Source organism: Sebastes fasciatus (assembly GCF_043250625.1).
Source record: "Sebastes fasciatus isolate fSebFas1 chromosome 2 unlocalized genomic scaffold, fSebFas1.pri SUPER_2_unloc_1, whole genome shotgun sequence".
Lineage (NCBI taxonomy): Eukaryota > Metazoa > Chordata > Actinopteri > Perciformes > Sebastidae > Sebastes > Sebastes fasciatus.
Window position 1 is genome coordinate 9,908 of NW_027428111.1, and position 22,134 is coordinate 32,041.

Genomic DNA, 22,134 nt, shown 5'->3' on the forward strand with positions numbered 1-22,134 from the left:
TAGTAAATTATATTATATTATAGTAAATTATATTATATTATAGTATTTTATATTATAGTTTATTATATTATAGTAAATTATATTATATTATAGTATATTATATTATAGTATATTATATTGTAGTTTATTATATTATATTATAGTAAATTATATTATAGTATATTATAGTATATTATATTATAGTATATTATATTATAGTATATTATAGTATATTATAGTATATTATATTGTAGTATATTATATTATAGTATATTATATTATAGTATATTATATTATATTATATTATAGTATATTATGGTATATTATATTATATTATATTATAGTATATTATAGTATATTATATTATATTATAGTATATTATATTATATTATATTATATTATATTATAGTATATTATAGTATATTATAGTATATTATATTATATTATAGTATATTATATTACAGTATATTATAGTATATTATATTATATTATAGTATATTATATTATATTATATTATATTATATTATATTATATTATATTATATAATAGTATATTATAGTATATTATATTATATTATAGTATATTATATTACAGTATATTATAGTATATTATATTATATTATAGTATATTATATTATATTATATTATATTATATTATATTATATTATATTATAGTATATTATAGTATATTATATTATAGTATATTATAGTATATTATAGTATATTATATTATAGTATATTATAGTATATTATATTATAGTATATTATATTATATTATATTATATTATAGTATATTATAGTATATTATATTATAGTATATTATAGTATATTATAGTATATTATATTATAGTATATTATAGTATATTATATTATAGTATATTATATTATGTTATATTATATTATATTATATTATATTATAGTATATTATATTATAGTATATTATAGTATATTATATTATAGTATATTATATTATAGTATATTATAGTATAGTATATTATATTATATTATATTATATTATAGTATATTATAGTATATTATATTATATTATAGTATATTATATTACAGTATATTATAGTATATTATATTATATTATAGTATATTATATTATATTATATTATATTATATTATATTATATTATAGTATATTATAGTATATTATATTATAGTATATTATAGTATATTATAGTATATTATATTATAGTATATTATAGTATAGTATATTATATTATATTATATTATATTATAGTATATTATATTATAGTATATTATAGTATATTATATTATGTTATATTATATTATAGTATATTATATTATAGTATATTATAGTATAGTATATTATATTATATTATATTATATTATAGTATATTATATTATAGTATATTATAGTATATTATATTATAGTATATTATAGTATTCTAATGATTGATTCATTAATGTGTTCAGCTGGTAAAGATGGAGCTACTTTTAATGACTATATATAATCTATAATAATACATAATTTATTATTATATACTGCTGGTAGTTTAATCTATATTAATACATCATATATTATTATATATTTTATATTATATATAATATATTATATATTTTATATTATATATTATATATTTTATATTATATATTATATATTATATATATTATATCTGTGTGTCTGCAGGTTCCTGTGATGACGTTACGAGCTCACATCGACGGCGTCACCGCCGCTCGACTCTGCTTCAACGATCGCTGCATCCTCAGCTGCTCCTCCGACCGCAGCGCCATCCTCTGGGTAACCTGCTGCTGCACCCATACTACACCTTAACCTGCTGCTGCTGCACCCATACTACACCTTAACCTGCTGCTGCTGCACCCATACTACACCTTAACCTGCTGCTGCTGCACCCATACTACACCTTAACCTGCTGCTGCTGCACCCATACTACACCTTAACCTGCTGCTACACCCATACTACACTTTAACCTGCTGCTGCTGCACCCATACTACACCTTAACCTGCTGCTGCTGCACCCATACTACACCTTAACCTGCTGCTGCTGCACCCATACTACACCTTAACCTGCTGCTGCTGCACCCATACTACACCTTAACCTGCTGCTACACCCATACTACACCTTAACCTGCTGCTGCACCCATACTACACCTTTAATTATTAATGTCTTTATTCACCTTTATTGACCTTTGACCTGTTGACCTTTGACCTGTGCAGGACGTGGAGAGCTGCAGACCTCTGAAGGTGTTTGTTGGAGTTCATGGTGGAACCATCAGTGAGTTCACTGTGATCCCCAACACCAACAGGTGAGTCTCCACCGGCAGGTAACCAGTTAACCCTTTAACCCTTTAACCCTTTAACCCTTTAACCAGGTAACCCTTTAACCCTTTAACCCTTTAACCCTTTAACCAGGTAACCCTTTAACCCTTTAACCCTTCAACCAGGTAACCAGTTAACCCTTTAACCCTTTAACCCTTTAACCCTTTAACCCTTTAACCCTTTAACCAGGTAACCCTTTAACCCTTTAACCCTTCAACCAGGTAACCAGTTAACCCTTTAACCAGGTAACCCTTTAACCCTTTAACCCTTTAACCCTTTAACCCTTTAACCCTTTAACCCTTTAACCAGGTAACCCTTTAACCCTTTAACCCTTTAACCAGGTAACCAGTTAACCCTTTAACCAGGTAACCCTTTAACCCTTTAACCCTTTAACCAGGTAACCAGTTAACCCTTTAACCAGGTAACCCTTTAACCAGGTAACCCTTTAACCCTTTAACCCTTTAACCAGGTAACCAGTTAACCCTTTAACCAGGTAACTCTTTAACCCTTTAGCCCTTTAACCCTTCAACCAGGTAACCAGTTAACCCTTTAACCCTTTAACCAGGTAACCCTTTAACCCTTTAGCCCTTTAACCCTTTAACCCTTTAACCAGGTAACCCTTTAACCCTTTAACCCTTTAACCAGGTAACTCTTTAACCCTTTAGCCCTTTAACCCTTTAACCCTTTAACCAGGTAACCCTTTAACCCTTTAACCCTTCAACCAGGTAACCAGTTAACCCTTTAACCAGGTAACCCTTTAACCCTTTAACCCTTTAACCCTTTAACCCTTTAACCAGGTAACCCTTTAACCCTTTAACCCTTTAACCAGGTAACCAGTTAACCCTTTAACCAGGTAACCCTTTAACCCTTTAACCCTTTAACCAGGTAACCAGTTAACCCTTTAACCAGGTAACCCTTTAACCAGGTAACCCTTTAACCCTTTAACCCTTTAACCAGGTAACCAGTTAACCCTTTAACCAGGTAACCCTTTAACCAGGTAACCCTTTAACCCTTTAACCCTTTAACCCTTTAACCAGGTAACCAGTTAACCCTTTAACCAGGTAACCCTTTAACCCTTTAACCAGGTAACCAGTTAACCCTTTAACCAGGTAACTCTTTAACCCTTTAACCAGGTAACTAGTTAACCCTTTAACCAGGTAACCCTTTAACCAGGTAACCCTTTAACCCTTTAACCCTTTAACCCTTTAACCCTTTAACCCTTTAACCAGGTAACCAGTTAACCCTTTAACCAGGTAACCCTTTAACCCTTTAACCAGGTAACCAGTTAACCCTTTAACCAGGTAACCCTTTAACCCTTTAACCAGGTAACCAGTTAACCCTTTAACCAGGTAAACCTTTAACCTTTTAACCCTTTAACCAGGTAACCCTTTAACTTGTTAACCTTTTAACCAGGTAACCCTTTAACCAGGTAACCCTTTAACCAGGTAACCCTTTAACCAGGTAACCAGTTAACCAGGTAACCCTTTAACCAGGTAACCCTTTAACCCTTTAACCCTTTAACCCTTTAACCCTTTAACCCTTTAACCCTTTAACCAGGTAACCCTTTAACCCTTTAACCCTTTAACCAGGTAACCAGTTAACCCTTTAACCAGGTAACCCTTTAACCCTTTAACCCTTTAACCAGGTAACCAGTTAACCCTTTAACCAGGTAACCCTTTAACCAGGTAACCCTTTAACCCTTTAACCCTTTAACCAGGTAACCCTTTAACCCTTTAACCCTTTAACCCTTTAACCCTTTAACCCTTTAACCAGGTAACCCTTTAACCCTTTAACCAGGTAACCAGTTAACCCTTTAACCAGGTAACCCTTTAACCAGGTAACCCTTTAACCCTTTAACCCTTTAACCCTTTAACCAGGTAACCAGTTAACCCTTTAACCAGGTAACCCTTTAACCCTTTAACCAGGTAACCAGTTAACCCTTTAACCAGGTAACTCTTTAACCCTTTAACCCTTTAACCCTTTAACCAGGTAACCCTTTAACCAGGTAACCCTTTAACCCTTTAACCCTTTAACCCTTTAACCCTTTAACCCTTTAACCAGGTAACCAGTTAACCCTTTAACCAGGTAACCCTTTAACCCTTTAACCAGGTAATCAGTTAACCCTTTAACCAGGTAACCCTTTAACCCTTTAACCAGGTAACCAGTTAATCCTTTAACCAGGTAACCCTTTAACCTTTTAACCCTTTAACCAGGTAACCCTTTAACTTGTTAACCTTTTAACCAGGTAACCCTTTAACCAGGTAACCCTTTAACCAGGTAACCAGTTAACCAGGTAACCCTTTAACCAGGTAACCCTTTAACCAGGTAACCCTTTAACCAGGTAACCAGTTAACCCTTTAACCAGGTAACCCTTTAATCAGGTAACCCTTTAACCAGGTAACCCTTTAACCAGGTAACCAGTTAACCAGGTAACCCTTTAACCAGGTAACCCTTTAACCAGGTAACCCTTTAACCAGGTAACCAGTTAACCCTTTAACCAGGTAACCCTTTAATCAGGTAACCCTTTAACCAGGTAACCAGTTAACCAGGTAACCTTTTAACCAGTTAACCCTTTAACCAGTTAACCTTTTAACCAGGTAACCCTTTAACCAGTTAACCTTTTAACCAGGTAACCCTTTAACCAGGTAACCCTTTAACCAGTTAACCTTTTAACCAGTTAACCCTTTAACCAGTTAACCCTTTAACCAGGTAACCATTTAACCAGTTAACCATTTAACCAGGTAACCCTTTAACCAGGTAACCCTTTAACCAGTTAACCCTTTAACCAGTTAACCCTTTAACCAGGTAACCATTTAACCAGTTAACCATTTAACCAGGTAACCCTTTAACCAGGTAACCCTTTAACCAGTTAACCCTTTAACCAGGTAACCCTTTAACCAGTTAACCTTTTAACCAGGTAACCCTTTAACCAGTTAACCTTTTAACCAGGTAACCCTTTAACCAGTTAACCCTTTAACCAGGTAACCCTTTAACTTGTTAACCTTTTAACCAGGTAACCCTTTAACCAGGTAACCAGTTAACCAGGTAACCCTTTAACCAGGTAACCCTTTAACCAGGTAACCAGTTAACCAGGTAACCCTTTAACCAGGTAACCCTTTAACCAGGTAACCCTTTAACCAGGTAACCAGTTAACCCTTTAACCAGTTAACCCTTTAATCAGGTAACCCTTTAACCAGGTAACCAGTTAACCCTTTAACCAGGTAACCCTTTAATCAGGTAACCCTTTAACCAGGTAACCAGTTAACCCTTTAACCAGGTAACCCTTTAATCAGGTAACCCTTTAACCACGTAACCAGTTAACCAGGTAACCTTTTAACCAGGTAACCCTTTAACCAGTTAACCTTTTAACCAGGTAACCCTTTAACCAGTTAACCTTTTAACCAGGTAACCCTTTAACCAGTTAACCCTTTAACCAGTTAACCCTTTAACCAGGTAACCATTTAACCAGTTAACCACTTAACCAGGTAACCCTTTAACCAGGTAACCCTTTAACCAGTTAACCCTTTAACCAGGTAACCCTTTAACCAGTTAACCTTTTAACCAGGTAACCCTTTAACCAGTTAACCCTTTAACCAGTTAACCCTTTAACCAGGTAACCCTTTAACCAGTTAACCATTTAACCAGGTAACCAGTTAACCAGGTAACCCTTTAACCAGGTAACCAGTTAACCCTTTAACCAGGTAACCCTTTAACCAGTTAACCTTTTAACCAGGTAACCCTTTAACCAGGTAACCCTTTAACCCTTTAACCAGGTAACCAGTTAACCCTTTAACCAGGTAACCCTTTAACCAGGTAACCCTTTAACCAGTTAACCTTCTAACCAGGTAACCCTTTAACCAGTTAACCCTTTAACCAGGTAACCCTTTAACCAGTTAACCTTTTAACCAGGTAACCCTTTAACCAGTTAACCATTTAACCAGATAACCCTTTAACCAGTTAACCATTTAACCAGGTAACCCTTTAACCAGTTAACCCTTTAACCAGGTAACCCTTTAACCAGGTAACCAGTTAACCAGGTAACCCTTTAACCAGGTAACCAGTTAACCCTTTAACCAGGTAACCCTTTAACCAGTTAACCCTTTAACCAGGTAACCCTTTAACCAGGTAACCAGTTAACCAGGTAACTCTTTAACCAGGTAACCAGTTAACCCTTTAACCAGGTAACCCTTTAACCAGTTAACCTTTTAACCAGGTAACCCTTTAACCAGGTAACCCTTTAACCCTTTAACCAGGTAACCCTTTAACCATTTAACCAGGTAACCAGTTAACCCTTTAACCAGGTAACCCTTTAACCAGGTAACCCTTTAACCAGTTAACCTTTTAACCAGGTAACCCTTTAACCAGTTAACCTTTTAACCAGGTAACCCTTTAACCAGGTAACCCTTTAACCAGTTAACCTTTTAACCAGGTAACCCTTTAACCAGTTAACCCTTTAACCAGTTAACCCTTTAACCAGGTAACCCTTTAACCAGTTAACCATTTAACCAGGTAACCCTTTAACCAGGTAACCCTTTAACCAGTTAACCATTTAACCAGCTAACCCTTTAACCAGGTAACCCTTTAACCAGTTAACCTTTTAACCAGGTAACCCTTTAACCAGTTAACCATTTAACCAGTTAACCCTTTAACCAGGTAACCCTTTAACCAGGTAACCAGTTAACCAGGTAACCCTTTAACCAGGTAACCAGTTAACCCTTTAACCAGGTAACCCTTTAACCAGTTAACCCTTTAACCAGGTAACCCTTTAACCAGGTAACCAGTTAACCAGGTAACTCTTTAACCAGGTAACCAGGTAACCCTTTAACCAGGTAACCCTTTAACCAGTTAACCTTTTAACCAGGTAACCCTTTAACCAGGTAACCCTTTAACCAGGTAACCCTTTAACCAGTTAACCTTCTAACCAGGTAACCCTTTAACCAGTTAACCCTTTAACCAGGTAACCCTTTAACCAGTTAACCTTTTAACCAGGTAACCCTTTAACCAGTTAACCCTTTAACCAGTTAACCCTTTAACCAGGTAACCCTTTAACCAGTTAACCATTTAACCAGGTAACCAGTTAACCAGGTAACCCTTTAACCAGGTAACCAGTTAACCCTTTAACCAGGTAACCCTTTAACCAGTTAACCTTTTAACCAGGTAACCCTTTAACCAGGTAACCCTTTAACCCTTTAACCAGGTAACCAGTTAACCCTTTAACCAGGTAACCCTTTAACCAGGTAACCCTTTAACCAGTTAACCTTCTAACCAGGTAACCCTTTAACCAGTTAACCCTTTAACCAGGTAACCCTTTAACCAGTTAACCTTTTAACCAGGTAACCCTTTAACCAGTTAACCATTTAACCAGATAACCCTTTAACCAGTTAACCATTTAACCAGGTAACCCTTTAACCAGTTAACCCTTTAACCAGGTAACCCTTTAACCAGGTAACCAGTTAACCAGGTAACCCTTTAACCAGGTAACCAGTTAACCCTTTAACCAGGTAACCCTTTAACCAGTTAACCCTTTAACCAGGTAACCCTTTAACCAGGTAACCAGTTAACCAGGTAACTCTTTAACCAGGTAACCAGTTAACCCTTTAACCAGGTAACCCTTTAACCAGTTAACCTTTTAACCAGGTAACCCTTTAACCAGGTAACCCTTTAACCCTTTAACCCTTTAACCAGGTAACCCTTTAACCATTTAACCAGGTAACCAGTTAACCCTTTAACCAGGTAACCCTTTAACCAGGTAACCCTTTAACCAGTTAACCTTTTAACCAGGTAACCCTTTAACCAGTTAACCTTTTAACCAGGTAACCCTTTAACCAGGTAACCCTTTAACCAGTTAACCTTTTAACCAGGTAACCCTTTAACCAGTTAACCCTTTAACCAGTTGACCCTTTAACCAGGTAACCCTTTAACCAGTTAACCATTTAACCAGGTAACCCTTTAACCAGGTAACCCTTTAACCAGTTAACCATTTAACCAGCTAACCCTTTAACCAGGTAACCCTTTAACCAGTTAACCTTTTAACCAGGTAACCCTTTAACCAGTTAACCATTTAACCAGTTAACCCTTTAACCAGGTAACCCTTTAACCAGGTAACCAGTTAACCAGGTAACCCTTTAACCAGGTAACCAGTTAACCCTTTAACCAGGTAACCCTTTAACCAGTTAACCCTTTAACCAGGTAACCCTTTAACCAGGTAACCAGTTAACCAGGTAACTCTTTAACCAGGTAACCAGTTAACCCTTTAACCAGGTAACCCTTTAACCAGTTAACCTTTTAACCAGGTAACCCTTTAACCAGGTAACCCTTTAACCAGGTAACCCGTTAACCCTTTAACCCTTTAACCAGGTAACCCTTTAACCCTTTAACCAGGTAACCAGTTAACCCTTTAACCAGGTAACCCTTTAACCAATTAACCTTTTAACCAGGTAACCCTTTAACCAGTTAACCTTTTAACCAGGTAACCCTTTAACCAGGTAACCCTTTAACCAGTTAACCTTTCAACCAGGTAACCCTTTAACCAGGTAACCCTTTAACCAGGTAACCCTTTAACCAGGTAACCCGTTAACCCTTTAACCCTTTAACCAGGTAACCCTTTAACCCTTTAACCAGGTAACCAGTTAACCCTTTAACCAGGTAACCCTTTAACCAATTAACCTTTTAACCAGGTAACCCTTTAACCAGTTAACCTTTTAACCAGGTAACCCTTTAACCAGGTAACCCTTTAACCAGTTAACCTTTCAACCAGGTAACCCTTTAACCAGGTAACCCTTTAACCAGTTAACCTTTTAACCAGGTAACCCTTTAACCAGGTAACCCTTTAACCAGTTAACCTTTCAACCAGGTAACCCTTTAACCAGGTAACCCTTTAACCAGTTAACCTTTTAACCAGGTAACCCTTTAACCAGTTAACCCTTTAACCAGGTAACCAGTTAACCCTTTAACCAGGTAACCCTTTAACCAGGTAACCCTTTAACCCTTTAACCCTTTAACCCTTTAACCCTTTAACCCTTTAACCAGGTAACCAGTTAACCCTTTAACCAGGTAACCCTTTAACCCTTTAACCAGGTAACCAGTTAACCCTTTAACCAGGTAACCCTTTAACCCTTTAACCAGGTAACCAGTTAACCCTTTAACCAGGTAAACCTTTAACCTTTTAACCCTTTAACCAGGTAACCCTTTAACTTGTTAACCTTTTTACCAGGTAACCCTTTAACCAGGTAACCCTTTAACCAGGTAACCCTTTAACCAGGTAACCAGTTAACCAGGTAACCCTTTAACCAGGTAACCCTTTAACCCTTTAACCCTTTAACCCTTTAACCCTTTAACCCTTTAACCCTTTAACCAGGTAACCCTTTAACCCTTTAACCCTTTAACCAGGTAACCAGTTAACCCTTTAACCAGGTAACCCTTTAACCCTTTAACCCTTTAACCAGGTAACCAGTTAACCCTTTAACCAGGTAACCCTTTAACCAGGTAACCCTTTAACCCTTTAACCCTTTAACCAGGTAACCCTTTAACCCTTTAACCCTTTAACCCTTTAACCCTTTAACCCTTTAACCAGGTAACCCTTTAACCCTTTAACCAGGTAACCAGTTAACCCTTTAACCAGGTAACCCTTTAACCAGGTAACCCTTTAACCCTTTAACCCTTTAACCCTTTAACCAGGTAACCAGTTAACCCTTTAACCAGGTAACCCTTTAACCCTTTAACCAGGTAACCAGTTAACCCTTTAACCAGGTAACTCTTTAACCCTTTAACCCTTTAACCAGGTAACCCTTTAACCAGGTAACCCTTTAACCCTTTAACCCTTTAACCCTTTAACCCTTTAACCCTTTAACCAGGTAACCAGTTAACCCTTTAACCAGGTAACCCTTTAACCCTTTAACCAGGTAATCAGTTAACCCTTTAACCAGGTAACCCTTTAACCCTTTAACCAGGTAACCAGTTAATCCTTTAACCAGGTAACCCTTTAACCTTTTAACCCTTTAACCAGGTAACCCTTTAACTTGTTAACCTTTTAACCAGGTAACCCTTTAACCAGGTAACCCTTTAACCAGGTAACCAGTTAACCAGGTAACCCTTTAACCAGGTAACCCTTTAACCAGGTAACCCTTTAACCAGGTAACCAGTTAACCCTTTAACCAGGTAACCCTTTAATCAGGTAACCCTTTAACCAGGTAACCAGTTAACCAGGTAACCTTTTAACCAGTTAACCCTTTAACCAGTTAACCCTTTAACCAGGTAACCCTTTAACCAGTTAACCTTTTAACCAGGTAACCCTTTAACCAGTTAACCTTTTAACCAGGTAACCCTTTAACCAGTTAACCCTTTAACCAGGTAACCCTTTAACTTGTTAACCTTTTAACCAGGTAACCCTTTAACCAGGTAACCAGTTAACCAGGTAACCCTTTAACCAGGTAACCCTTTAACCAGGTAACCAGTTAACCAGGTAACCCTTTAACCAGGTAACCCTTTAACCAGGTAACCCTTTAACCAGGTAACCAGTTAACCCTTTAACCAGTTAACCCTTTAATCAGGTAACCCTTTAACCAGGTAACCAGTTAACCCTTTAACCAGGTAACCCTTTAATCAGGTAACCCTTTAACCAGGTAACCAGTTAACCCTTTAACCAGGTAACCCTTTAATCAGGTAACCCTTTAACCACGTAACCAGTTAACCAGGTAACCTTTTAACCAGGTAACCCTTTAACCAGTTAACCTTTTAACCAGGTAACCCTTTAACCAGTTAACCTTTTAACCAGGTAACCCTTTAACCAGTTAACCCTTTAACCAGTTAACCCTTTAACCAGGTAACCATTTAACCAGTTAACCACTTAACCAGGTAACCCTTTAACCAGGTAACCCTTTAACCAGTTAACCCTTTAACCAGGTAACCCTTTAACCAGTTAACCTTTTAACCAGGTAACCCTTTAACCAGTTAACCCTTTAACCAGTTAACCCTTTAACCAGGTAACCCTTTAACCAGTTAACCATTTAACCAGGTAACCAGTTAACCAGGTAACCCTTTAACCAGGTAACCAGTTAACCCTTTAACCAGGTAACCCTTTAACCAGTTAACCTTTTAACCAGGTAACCCTTTAACCAGGTAACCCTTTAACCCTTTAACCAGGTAACCAGTTAACCCTTTAACCAGGTAACCCTTTAACCAGGTAACCCTTTAACCAGTTAACCTTCTAACCAGGTAACCCTTTAACCAGTTAACCCTTTAACCAGGTAACCCTTTAACCAGTTAACCTTTTAACCAGGTAACCCTTTAACCAGTTAACCATTTAACCAGATAACCCTTTAACCAGTTAACCATTTAACCAGGTAACCCTTTAACCAGTTAACCCTTTAACCAGGTAACCCTTTAACCAGGTAACCAGTTAACCAGGTAACCCTTTAACCAGGTAACCAGTTAACCCTTTAACCAGGTAACCCTTTAACCAGTTAACCCTTTAACCAGGTAACCCTTTAACCAGGTAACCAGTTAACCAGGTAACTCTTTAACCAGGTAACCAGTTAACCCTTTAACCAGGTAACCCTTTAACCAGTTAACCTTTTAACCAGGTAACCCTTTAACCAGGTAACCCTTTAACCCTTTAACCAGGTAACCCTTTAACCATTTAACCAGGTAACCAGTTAACCCTTTAACCAGGTAACCCTTTAACCAGGTAACCCTTTAACCAGTTAACCTTTTAACCAGGTAACCCTTTAACCAGTTAACCTTTTAACCAGGTAACCCTTTAACCAGGTAACCCTTTAACCAGTTAACCATTTAACCAGTTAACCCTTTAACCAGGTAACCCTTTAACCAGGTAACCAGTTAACCAGGTAACCCTTTAACCAGGTAACCAGTTAACCCTTTAACCAGGTAACCCTTTAACCAGTTAACCCTTTAACCAGGTAACCCTTTAACCAGGTAACCAGTTAACCAGGTAACTCTTTAACCAGGTAACCAGGTAACCCTTTAACCAGGTAACCCTTTAACCAGTTAACCTTTTAACCAGGTAACCCTTTAACCAGGTAACCCTTTAACCAGGTAACCCTTTAACCAGTTAACCTTCTAACCAGGTAACCCTTTAACCAGTTAACCCTTTAACCAGGTAACCCTTTAACCAGTTAACCTTTTAACCAGGTAACCCTTTAACCAGTTAACCCTTTAACCAGTTAACCCTTTAACCAGGTAACCCTTTAACCAGTTAACCATTTAACCAGGTAACCAGTTAACCAGGTAACCCTTTAACCAGGTAACCAGTTAACCCTTTAACCAGGTAACCCTTTAACCAGTTAACCTTTTAACCAGGTAACCCTTTAACCAGGTAACCCTTTAACCCTTCAACCAGGTAACCAGTTAACCCTTTAACCAGGTAACCCTTTAACCAGGTAACCCTTTAACCAGTTAACCTTCTAACCAGGTAACCCTTTAACCAGTTAACCCTTTAACCAGGTAACCCTTTAACCAGTTAACCTTTTAACCAGGTAACCCTTTAACCAGTTAACCATTTAACCAGATAACCCTTTAACCAGTTAACCATTTAACCAGGTAACCCTTTAACCAGTTAACCCTTTAACCAGGTAACCCTTTAACCAGGTAACCAGTTAACCAGGTAACCCTTTAACCAGGTAACCAGTTAACCCTTTAACCAGGTAACCCTTTAACCAGTTAACCCTTTAACCAGGTAACCCTTTAACCAGGTAACCAGTTAACCAGGTAACTCTTTAACCAGGTAACCAGTTAACCCTTTAACCAGGTAACCCTTTAACCAGTTAACCTTTTAACCAGGTAACCCTTTAACCAGGTAACCCTTTAACCCTTTAACCCTTTAACCAGGTAACCCTTTAACCATTTAACCAGGTAACCAGTTAACCCTTTAACCAGGTAACCCTTTAACCAGGTAACCCTTTAACCAGTTAACCTTTTAACCAGGTAACCCTTTAACCAGTTAACCTTTTAACCAGGTAACCCTTTAACCAGGTAACCCTTTAACCAGTTAACCTTTTAACCAGGTAACCCTTTAACCAGTTAACCCTTTAACCAGTTGACCCTTTAACCAGGTAACCCTTTAACCAGTTAACCATTTAACCAGGTAACCCTTTAACCAGGTAACCCTTTAACCAGTTAACCATTTAACCAGCTAACCCTTTAACCAGGTAACCCTTTAACCAGTTAACCTTTTAACCAGGTAACCCTTTAACCAGTTAACCATTTAACCAGTTAACCCTTTAACCAGGTAACCCTTTAACCAGGTAACCAGTTAACCAGGTAACCCTTTAACCAGGTAACCAGTTAACCCTTTAACCAGGTAACCCTTTAACCAGTTAACCCTTTAACCAGGTAACCCTTTAACCAGGTAACCAGTTAACCAGGTAACTCTTTAACCAGGTAACCAGTTAACCCTTTAACCAGGTAACCCTTTAACCAGTTAACCTTTTAACCAGGTAACCCTTTAACCAGGTAACCCTTTAACCAGGTAACCCGTTAACCCTTTAACCCTTTAACCAGGTAACCCTTTAACCCTTTAACCAGGTAACCAGTTAACCCTTTAACCAGGTAACCCTTTAACCAATTAACCTTTTAACCAGGTAACCCTTTAACCAGTTAACCTTTTAACCAGGTAACCCTTTAACCAGGTAACCCTTTAACCAGTTAACCTTTCAACCAGGTAACCCTTTAACCAGGTAACCCTTTAACCAGGTAACCCTTTAACCAGGTAACCCGTTAACCCTTTAACCCTTTAACCAGGTAACCCTTTAACCCTTTAACCAGGTAACCAGTTAACCCTTTAACCAGGTAACCCTTTAACCAATTAACCTTTTAACCAGGTAACCCTTTAACCAGTTAACCTTTTAACCAGGTAACCCTTTAACCAGGTAACCCTTTAACCAGTTAACCTTTCAACCAGGTAACCCTTTAACCAGGTAACCCTTTAACCAGTTAACCTTTTAACCAGGTAACCCTTTAACCAGGTAACCCTTTAACCAGTTAACCTTTCAACCAGGTAACCCTTTAACCAGGTAACCCTTTAACCAGTTAACCTTTTAACCAGGTAACCCTTTAACCAGTTAACCCTTTAACCAGGTAACCAGTTAACCCTTTAACCAGGTAACCCTTTAACCAGGTAACCCTTTAACCCTTTAACCCTTTAACCCTTTAACCCTTTAACCCTTTAACCCTTTAACCAGGTAACCAGTTAACCCTTTAACCAGGTAACCCTTTAACCCTTTAACCAGGTAACCAGTTAACCCTTTAACCAGGTAACCCTTTAACCCTTTAACCAGGTAACCAGTTAACCCTTTAACCAGGTAAACCTTTAACCTTTTAACCCTTTAACCAGGTAACCCTTTAACTTGTTAACCTTTTAACCAGGTAACCCTTTAACCAGGTAACCCTTTAACCAGGTAACCCTTTAACCAGGTAACCAGTTAACCAGGTAACCCTTTAACCAGGTAACCCTTTAACCCTTTAACCCTTTAACCCTTTAACCCTTTAACCCTTTAACCCTTTAACCCTTTAACCAGGTAACCCTTTAACCCTTTAACCCTTTAACCAGGTAACCAGTTAACCCTTTAACCAGGTAACCCTTTAACCCTTTAACCCTTTAACCAGGTAACCAGTTAACCCTTTAACCAGGTAACCCTTTAACCAGGTAACCCTTTAACCCTTTAACCCTTTAACCAGGTAACCCTTTAACCCTTTAACCCTTTAACCCTTTAACCCTTTAACCCTTTAACCAGGTAACCCTTTAACCCTTTAACCAGGTAACCAGTTAACCCTTTAACCAGGTAACCCTTTAACCAGGTAACCCTTTAACCCTTTAACCCTTTAACCCTTTAACCAGGTAACCAGTTAACCCTTTAACCAGGTAACCCTTTAACCCTTTAACCAGGTAACCAGTTAACCCTTTAACCAGGTAACTCTTTAACCCTTTAACCCTTTAACCAGGTAACCCTTTAACCAGGTAACCCTTTAACCCTTTAACCCTTTAACCCTTTAACCCTTTAACCCTTTAACCAGGTAACCAGTTAACCCTTTAACCAGGTAACCCTTTAACCCTTTAACCAGGTAATCAGTTAACCCTTTAACCAGGTAACCCTTTAACCCTTTAACCAGGTAACCAGTTAATCCTTTAACCAGGTAACCCTTTAACCTTTTAACCCTTTAACCAGGTAACCCTTTAACTTGTTAACCTTTTAACCAGGTAACCCTTTAACCAGGTAACCCTTTAACCAGGTAACCAGTTAACCAGGTAACCCTTTAACCAGGTAACCCTTTAACCAGGTAACCCTTTAACCAGGTAACCAGTTAACCCTTTAACCAGGTAACCCTTTAATCAGGTAACCCTTTAACCAGGTAACCAGTTAACCAGGTAACCTTTTAACCAGTTAACCCTTTAACCAGTTAACCTTTTAACCAGGTAACCCTTTAACCAGTTAACCTTTTAACCAGGTAACCCTTTAACCAGGTAACCCTTTAACCAGTTAACCTTTTAACCAGTTAACCCTTTAACCAGTTAACCCTTTAACCAGGTAACCATTTAACCAGTTAACCATTTAACCAGGTAACCCTTTAACCAGGTAACCCTTTAACCAGTTAACCCTTTAACCAGTTAACCCTTTAACCAGGTAACCATTTAACCAGTTAACCATTTAACCAGGTAACCCTTTAACCAGGTAACCCTTTAACCAGTTAACCCTTTAACCAGGTAACCCTTTAACCAGTTAACCTTTTAACCAGGTAACCCTTTAACCAGTTAACCTTTTAACCAGGTAACCCTTTAACCAGTTAACCCTTTAACCAGGTAACCCTTTAACTTGTTAACCTTTTAACCAGGTAACCCTTTAACCAGGTAACCAGTTAACCAGGTAACCCTTTAACCAGGTAACCCTTTAACCAGGTAACCAGTTAACCAGGTAACCCTTTAACCAGGTAACCCTTTAACCAGGTAACCCTTTAACCAGGTAACCAGTTAACCCTTTAACCAGTTAACCCTTTAATCAGGTAACCCTTTAACCAGGTAACCAGTTAACCCTTTAACCAGGTAACCCTTTAATCAGGTAACCCTTTAACCAGGTAACCAGTTAACCCTTTAACCAGGTAACCCTTTAATCAGGTAACCCTTTAACCAGGTAACCAGTTAACCCTTTAACCAGGTAACCCTTTAATCAGGTAACCCTTTAATCACGTAACCAGTTAACCAGGTAACCTTTTAACCAGGTAACCCTTTAACCAGTTAACCTTTTAACCAGGTAACCCTTTAACCAGTTAACCTTTTAACCAGGTAACCCTTTAACCAGTTAACCCTTTAACCAGTTAACCCTTTAACCAGGTAACCATTTAACCAGTTAACCACTTAACCAGGTAACCCTTTAACCAGGTAACCCTTTAACCAGTTAACCCTTTAACCAGGTAACCCTTTAACCAGTTAACCTTTTAACCAGGTAACCCTTTAACCAGTTAACCCTTTAACCAGGTAACCCTTTAACCAGTTAACCATTTAACCAGGTAACCAGTTAACCAGGTAACCCTTTAACCAGGTAACCAGTTAACCCTTTAACCAGGTAACCCTTTAACCAGTTAACCTTTTAACCAGGTAACCCTTTAACCAGGTAACCCTTTAACCCTTTAACCAGGTAACCAGTTAACCCTTTAACCAGGTAACCGTTTAACCAGGTAACCCTTTAACCAGTTAACCTTCTAACCAGGTAACCCTTTAACCAGTTAACCCTTTAACCAGGTAACCCTTTAACCAGTTAACCTTTTAACCAAGTAACCCTTTAACCAGTTAACCATTTAACCAGATAACCCTTTAACCAGTTAACCATTTAACCAGGTAACCCTTTAACCAGTTAACCCTTTAACCAGGTAACCCTTTAACCAGGTAACCAGTTAACCAGGTAACCCTTTAACCAGGTAACCAGTTAACCCTTTAACCAGGTAACCCTTTAACCAGTTAACCCTTTAACCAGGTAACCCTTTAACCAGGTAACCAGTTAACCAGGTAACTCTTTAACCAGGTAACCAGTTAACCCTTTAACCAGGTAACCCTTTAACCAGTTAACCTTTTAACCAGGTAACCCTTTAACCAGGTAACCCTTTAACCCTTTAACCCTTTAACCAGGTAACCCTTTAACCATTTAACCAGGTAACCAGTTAACCCTTTAACCAGGTAACCCTTTAACCAGGTAACCCTTTAACCAGTTAACCTTTTAACCAGGTAACCCTTTAACCAGGTAACCCGTTAACCCTTTAACCCTTTAACCAGGTAACCCTTTAACCCTTTAACCAGGTAACCAGTTAACCCTTTAACCAGGTAACCCTTTAACCAATTAACCTTTTAACCAGGTAACCCTTTAACCAGTTAACCTTTTAACCAGGTAACCCTTTAACCAGGTAACCCTTTAACCAGTTAACCTTTCAACCAGGTAACCCTTTAACCAGGTAACCCTTTAACCAGTTAACCTTTTAACCAGGTAACCCTTTAACCAGGTAACCCTTTAACCAGTTAACCTTTCAACCAGGTAACCCTTTAACCAGGTAACCCTTTAACCAGTTAACCTTTTAACCAGGTAACCCTTTAACCAGTTAACCCTTTAACCAGGTAACCAGTTAACCCTTTAACCAGGTAACCCTTTAACCAGGTAACCCTTTAACCCTTTAACCCTTTAACCCTTTAACCCTTTAACCCTTTAACCAGGTAACCAGTTAACCCTTTAACCAGGTAACCCTTTAACCCTTTAACCAGGTAACCAGTTAACCCTTTAACCAGGTAACCCTTTAACCCTTTAACCAGGTAACCAGTTAACCCTTTAACCAGGTAAACCTTTAACCTTTTAACCCTTTAACCAGGTAACCCTTTAACTTGTTAACCTTTTAACCAGGTAACCCTTTAACCAGGTAACCCTTTAACCAGGTAACCCTTTAACCAGGTAACCAGTTAACCAGGTAACCCTTTAACCAGGTAACCCTTTAACCCTTTAACCCTTTAACCCTTTAACCCTTTAACCCTTTAACCCTTTAACCCTTTAACCAGGTAACCCTTTAACCCTTTAACCCTTTAACCAGGTAACCAGTTAACCCTTTAACCAGGTAACCCTTTAACCCTTTAACCCTTTAACCAGGTAACCAGTTAACCCTTTAACCAGGTAACCCTTTAACCAGGTAACCCTTTAACCCTTTAACCCTTTAACCAGGTAACCCTTTAACCCTTTAACCCTTTAACCCTTTAACCCTTTAACCCTTTAACCAGGTAACCCTTTAACCCTTTAACCAGGTAACCAGTTAACCCTTTAACCAGGTAACCCTTTAACCAGGTAACCCTTTAACCCTTTAACCCTTTAACCCTTTAACCAGGTAACCAGTTAACCCTTTAACCAGGTAACCCTTTAACCCTTTAACCAGGTAACCAGTTAACCCTTTAACCAGGTAACTCTTTAACCCTTTAACCCTTTAACCCTTTAACCAGGTAACCCTTTAACCAGGTAACCCTTTAACCCTTTAACCCTTTAACCCTTTAACCAGGTAACCAGTTAACCCTTTAACCAGGTAACCCTTTAACCCTTTAACCAGGTAATCAGTTAACCCTTTAACCAGGTAACCCTTTAACCCTTTAACCAGGTAACCAGTTAATCCTTTAACCAGGTAACCCTTTAACCTTTTAACCCTTTAACCAGGTAACCCTTTAACTTGTTAACCTTTTAACCAGGTAACCCTTTAACCAGGTAACCCTTTAACCAGGTAACCAGTTAACCAGGTAACCCTTTAACCAGGTAACCCTTTAACCAGGTAACCCTTTAACCAGGTAACCAGTTAACCCTTTAACCAGGTAACCCTTTAATCAGGTAACCCTTTAACCAGGTAACCAGTTAACCAGGTAACCTTTTAACCAGTTAACCCTTTAACCAGTTAACCTTTTAACCAGGTAACCCTTTAACCAGTTAACCTTTTAACCAGGTAACCCTTTAACCAGGTAACCCTTTAACCAGTTAACCTTTTAACCAGTTAACCCTTTAACCAGTTAACCCTTTAACCAGGTAACCATTTAACCAGTTAACCATTTAACCAGGTAACCCTTTAACCAGGTAACCCTTTAACCAGTTAACCCTTTAACCAGTTAACCCTTTAACCAGGTAACCATTTAACCAGTTAACCATTTAACCAGGTAACCCTTTAACCAGGTAACCCTTTAACCAGTTAACCCTTTAACCAGGTAACCCTTTAACCAGTTAACCTTTTAACCAGGTAACCCTTTAACCAGTTAACCTTTTAACCAGGTAACCCTTTAACCAGTTAACCCTTTAACCAGGTAACCCTTTAACTTGTTAACCTTTTAACCAGGTAACCCTTTAACCAGGTAACCAGTTAACCAGGTAACCCTTTAACCAGGTAACCCTTTAACCAGGTAACCAGTTAACCAGGTAACCCTTTAACCAGGTAACCCTTTAACCAGGTAACCCTTTAACCAGGTAACCAGTTAACCCTTTAACCAGTTAACCCTTTAATCAGGTAACCCTTTAACCAGGTAACCCTTTAACCAGGTAACCCGTTAACCCTTTAACCCTTTAACCAGGTAACCCTTTAACCCTTTAACCAGGTAACCAGTTAACCCTTTAACCAGGTAACCCTTTAACCAATTAACCTTTTAACCAGGTAACCCTTTAACCAGTTAACCTTTTAACCAGGTAACCCTTTAACCAGGTAACCCTTTAACCAGTTAACCTTTCAACCAGGTAACCCTTTAACCAGGTAACCCTTTAACCAGGTAACCCTTTAACCAGGTAACCCGTTAACCCTTTAACCCTTTAACCAGGTAACCCTTTAACCCTTTAACCAGGTAACCAGTTAACCCTTTAACCAGGTAACCCTTTAACCAATTAACCTTTTAACCAGGTAACCCTTTAACCAGTTAACCTTTTAACCAGGTAACCCTTTAACCAGGTAACCCTTTAACCAGTTAACCTTTCAACCAGGTAACCCTTTAACCAGGTAACCCTTTAACCAGTTAACCTTTTAACCAGGTAACCCTTTAACCAGGTAACCCTTTAACCAGTTAACCTTTCAACCAGGTAACCCTTTAACCAGGTAACCCTTTAACCAGTTAACCTTTTAACCAGGTAACCCTTTAACCAGTTAACCCTTTAACCAGGTAACCAGTTAACCCTTTAACCAGGTAACCCTTTAACCAGGTAACCCTTTAACCCTTTAACCCTTTAACCCTTTAACCCTTTAACCCTTTAACCAGGTAACCAGTTAACCCTTTAACCAGGTAACCCTTTAACCCTTTAACCAGGTAACCAGTTAACCCTTTAACCAGGTAACCCTTTAACCCTTTAACCAGGTAACCAGTTAACCCTTTAACCAGGTAAACCTTTAACCTTTTAACCCTTTAACCAGGTAACCCTTTAACTTGTTAACCTTTTAACCAGGTAACCCTTTAACCAGGTAACCCTTTAACCAGGTAACCCTTTAACCAGGTAACCAGTTAACCAGGTAACCCTTTAACCAGGTAACCCTTTAACCCTTTAACCCTTTAACCCTTTAACCCTTTAACCCTTTAACCCTTTAACCCTTTAACCAGGTAACCCTTTAACCCTTTAACCCTTTAACCAGGTAACCAGTTAACCCTTTAACCAGGTAACCCTTTAACCCTTTAACCCTTTAACCAGGTAACCAGTTAACCCTTTAACCAGGTAACCCTTTAACCAGGTAACCCTTTAACCCTTTAACCCTTTAACCAGGTAACCCTTTAACCCTTTAACCCTTTAACCCTTTAACCCTTTAACCCTTTAACCCTTTAACCAGGTAACCCTTTAACCCTTTAACCAGGTAACCAGTTAACCCTTTAACCAGGTAACCCTTTAACCAGGTAACCCTTTAACCCTTTAACCCTTTAACCCTTTAACCAGGTAACCAGTTAACCCTTTAACCAGGTAACCCTTTAACCCTTTAACCAGGTAACCAGTTAACCCTTTAACCAGGTAACTCTTTAACCCTTTAACCCTTTAACCCTTTAACCAGGTAACCCTTTAACCAGGTAACCCTTTAACCCTTTAACCCTTTAACCCTTTAACCCTTTAACCCTTTAACCCTTTAACCAGGTAACCAGTTAACCCTTTAACCAGGTAACCCTTTAACCCTTTAACCAGGTAATCAGTTAACCCTTTAACCAGGTAACCCTTTAACCCTTTAACCAGGTAACCCTTTAACTTGTTAACCTTTTAACCAGGTAACCCTTTAACCAGGTAACCCTTTAACCAGGTAACCAGTTAACCAGGTAACCCTTTAACCAGGTAACCCTTTAACCAGGTAACCCTTTAACCAGGTAACCAGTTAACCCTTTAACCAGGTAACCCTTTAATCAGGTAACCCTTTAACCAGGTAACCAGTTAACCAGGTAACCTTTTAACCAGTTAACCCTTTAACCAGTTAACCTTTTAACCAGGTAACCCTTTAACCAGTTAACCTTTTAACCAGGTAACCCTTTAACCAGGTAACCCTTTAACCAGTTAACCTTTTAACCAGTTAACCCTTTAACCAGTTAACCCTTTAACCAGGTAACCATTTAACCAGTTAACCATTTAACCAGGTAACCCTTTAACCAGGTAACCCTTTAACCAGTTAACCCTTTAACCAGTTAACCCTTTAACCAGGTAACCATTTAACCAGTTAACCATTTAACCAGGTAACCCTTTAACCAGGTAACCCTTTAACCAGTTAACCCTTTAACCAGGTAACCCTTTAACCAGTTAACCTTTTAACCAGGTAACCCTTTAACCAGTTAACCTTTTAACCAGGTAACCCTTTAACCAGTTAACCCTTTAACCAGGTAACCCTTTAAC

General features: G+C 38.2%; 1 protein-coding gene across 2 annotated transcripts in view; it reads left to right on the forward strand.

The window, feature by feature from the left end:
* The first annotated feature begins 1,637 nt into the window (after nucleotides 1-1,637).
* The window catches only part of LOC141763485 (WD repeat-containing protein 88-like), a 152,852-nt gene continuing 132,355 nt past the window's right edge, over nucleotides 1,638-22,134 (forward strand). For both annotated transcript variants that reach the window (XM_074627925.1, XM_074627926.1), the window contains exons 1-2: nucleotides 1,638-1,745; nucleotides 2,183-2,271. In XM_074627925.1, coding sequence (XP_074484026.1) covers nucleotides 1,644-1,745; nucleotides 2,183-2,271 — 191 coding nt within the window. In that variant the 5' untranslated portion in view covers nucleotides 1,638-1,643. The remainder of the gene's footprint in view (nucleotides 1,746-2,182; nucleotides 2,272-22,134) is intronic.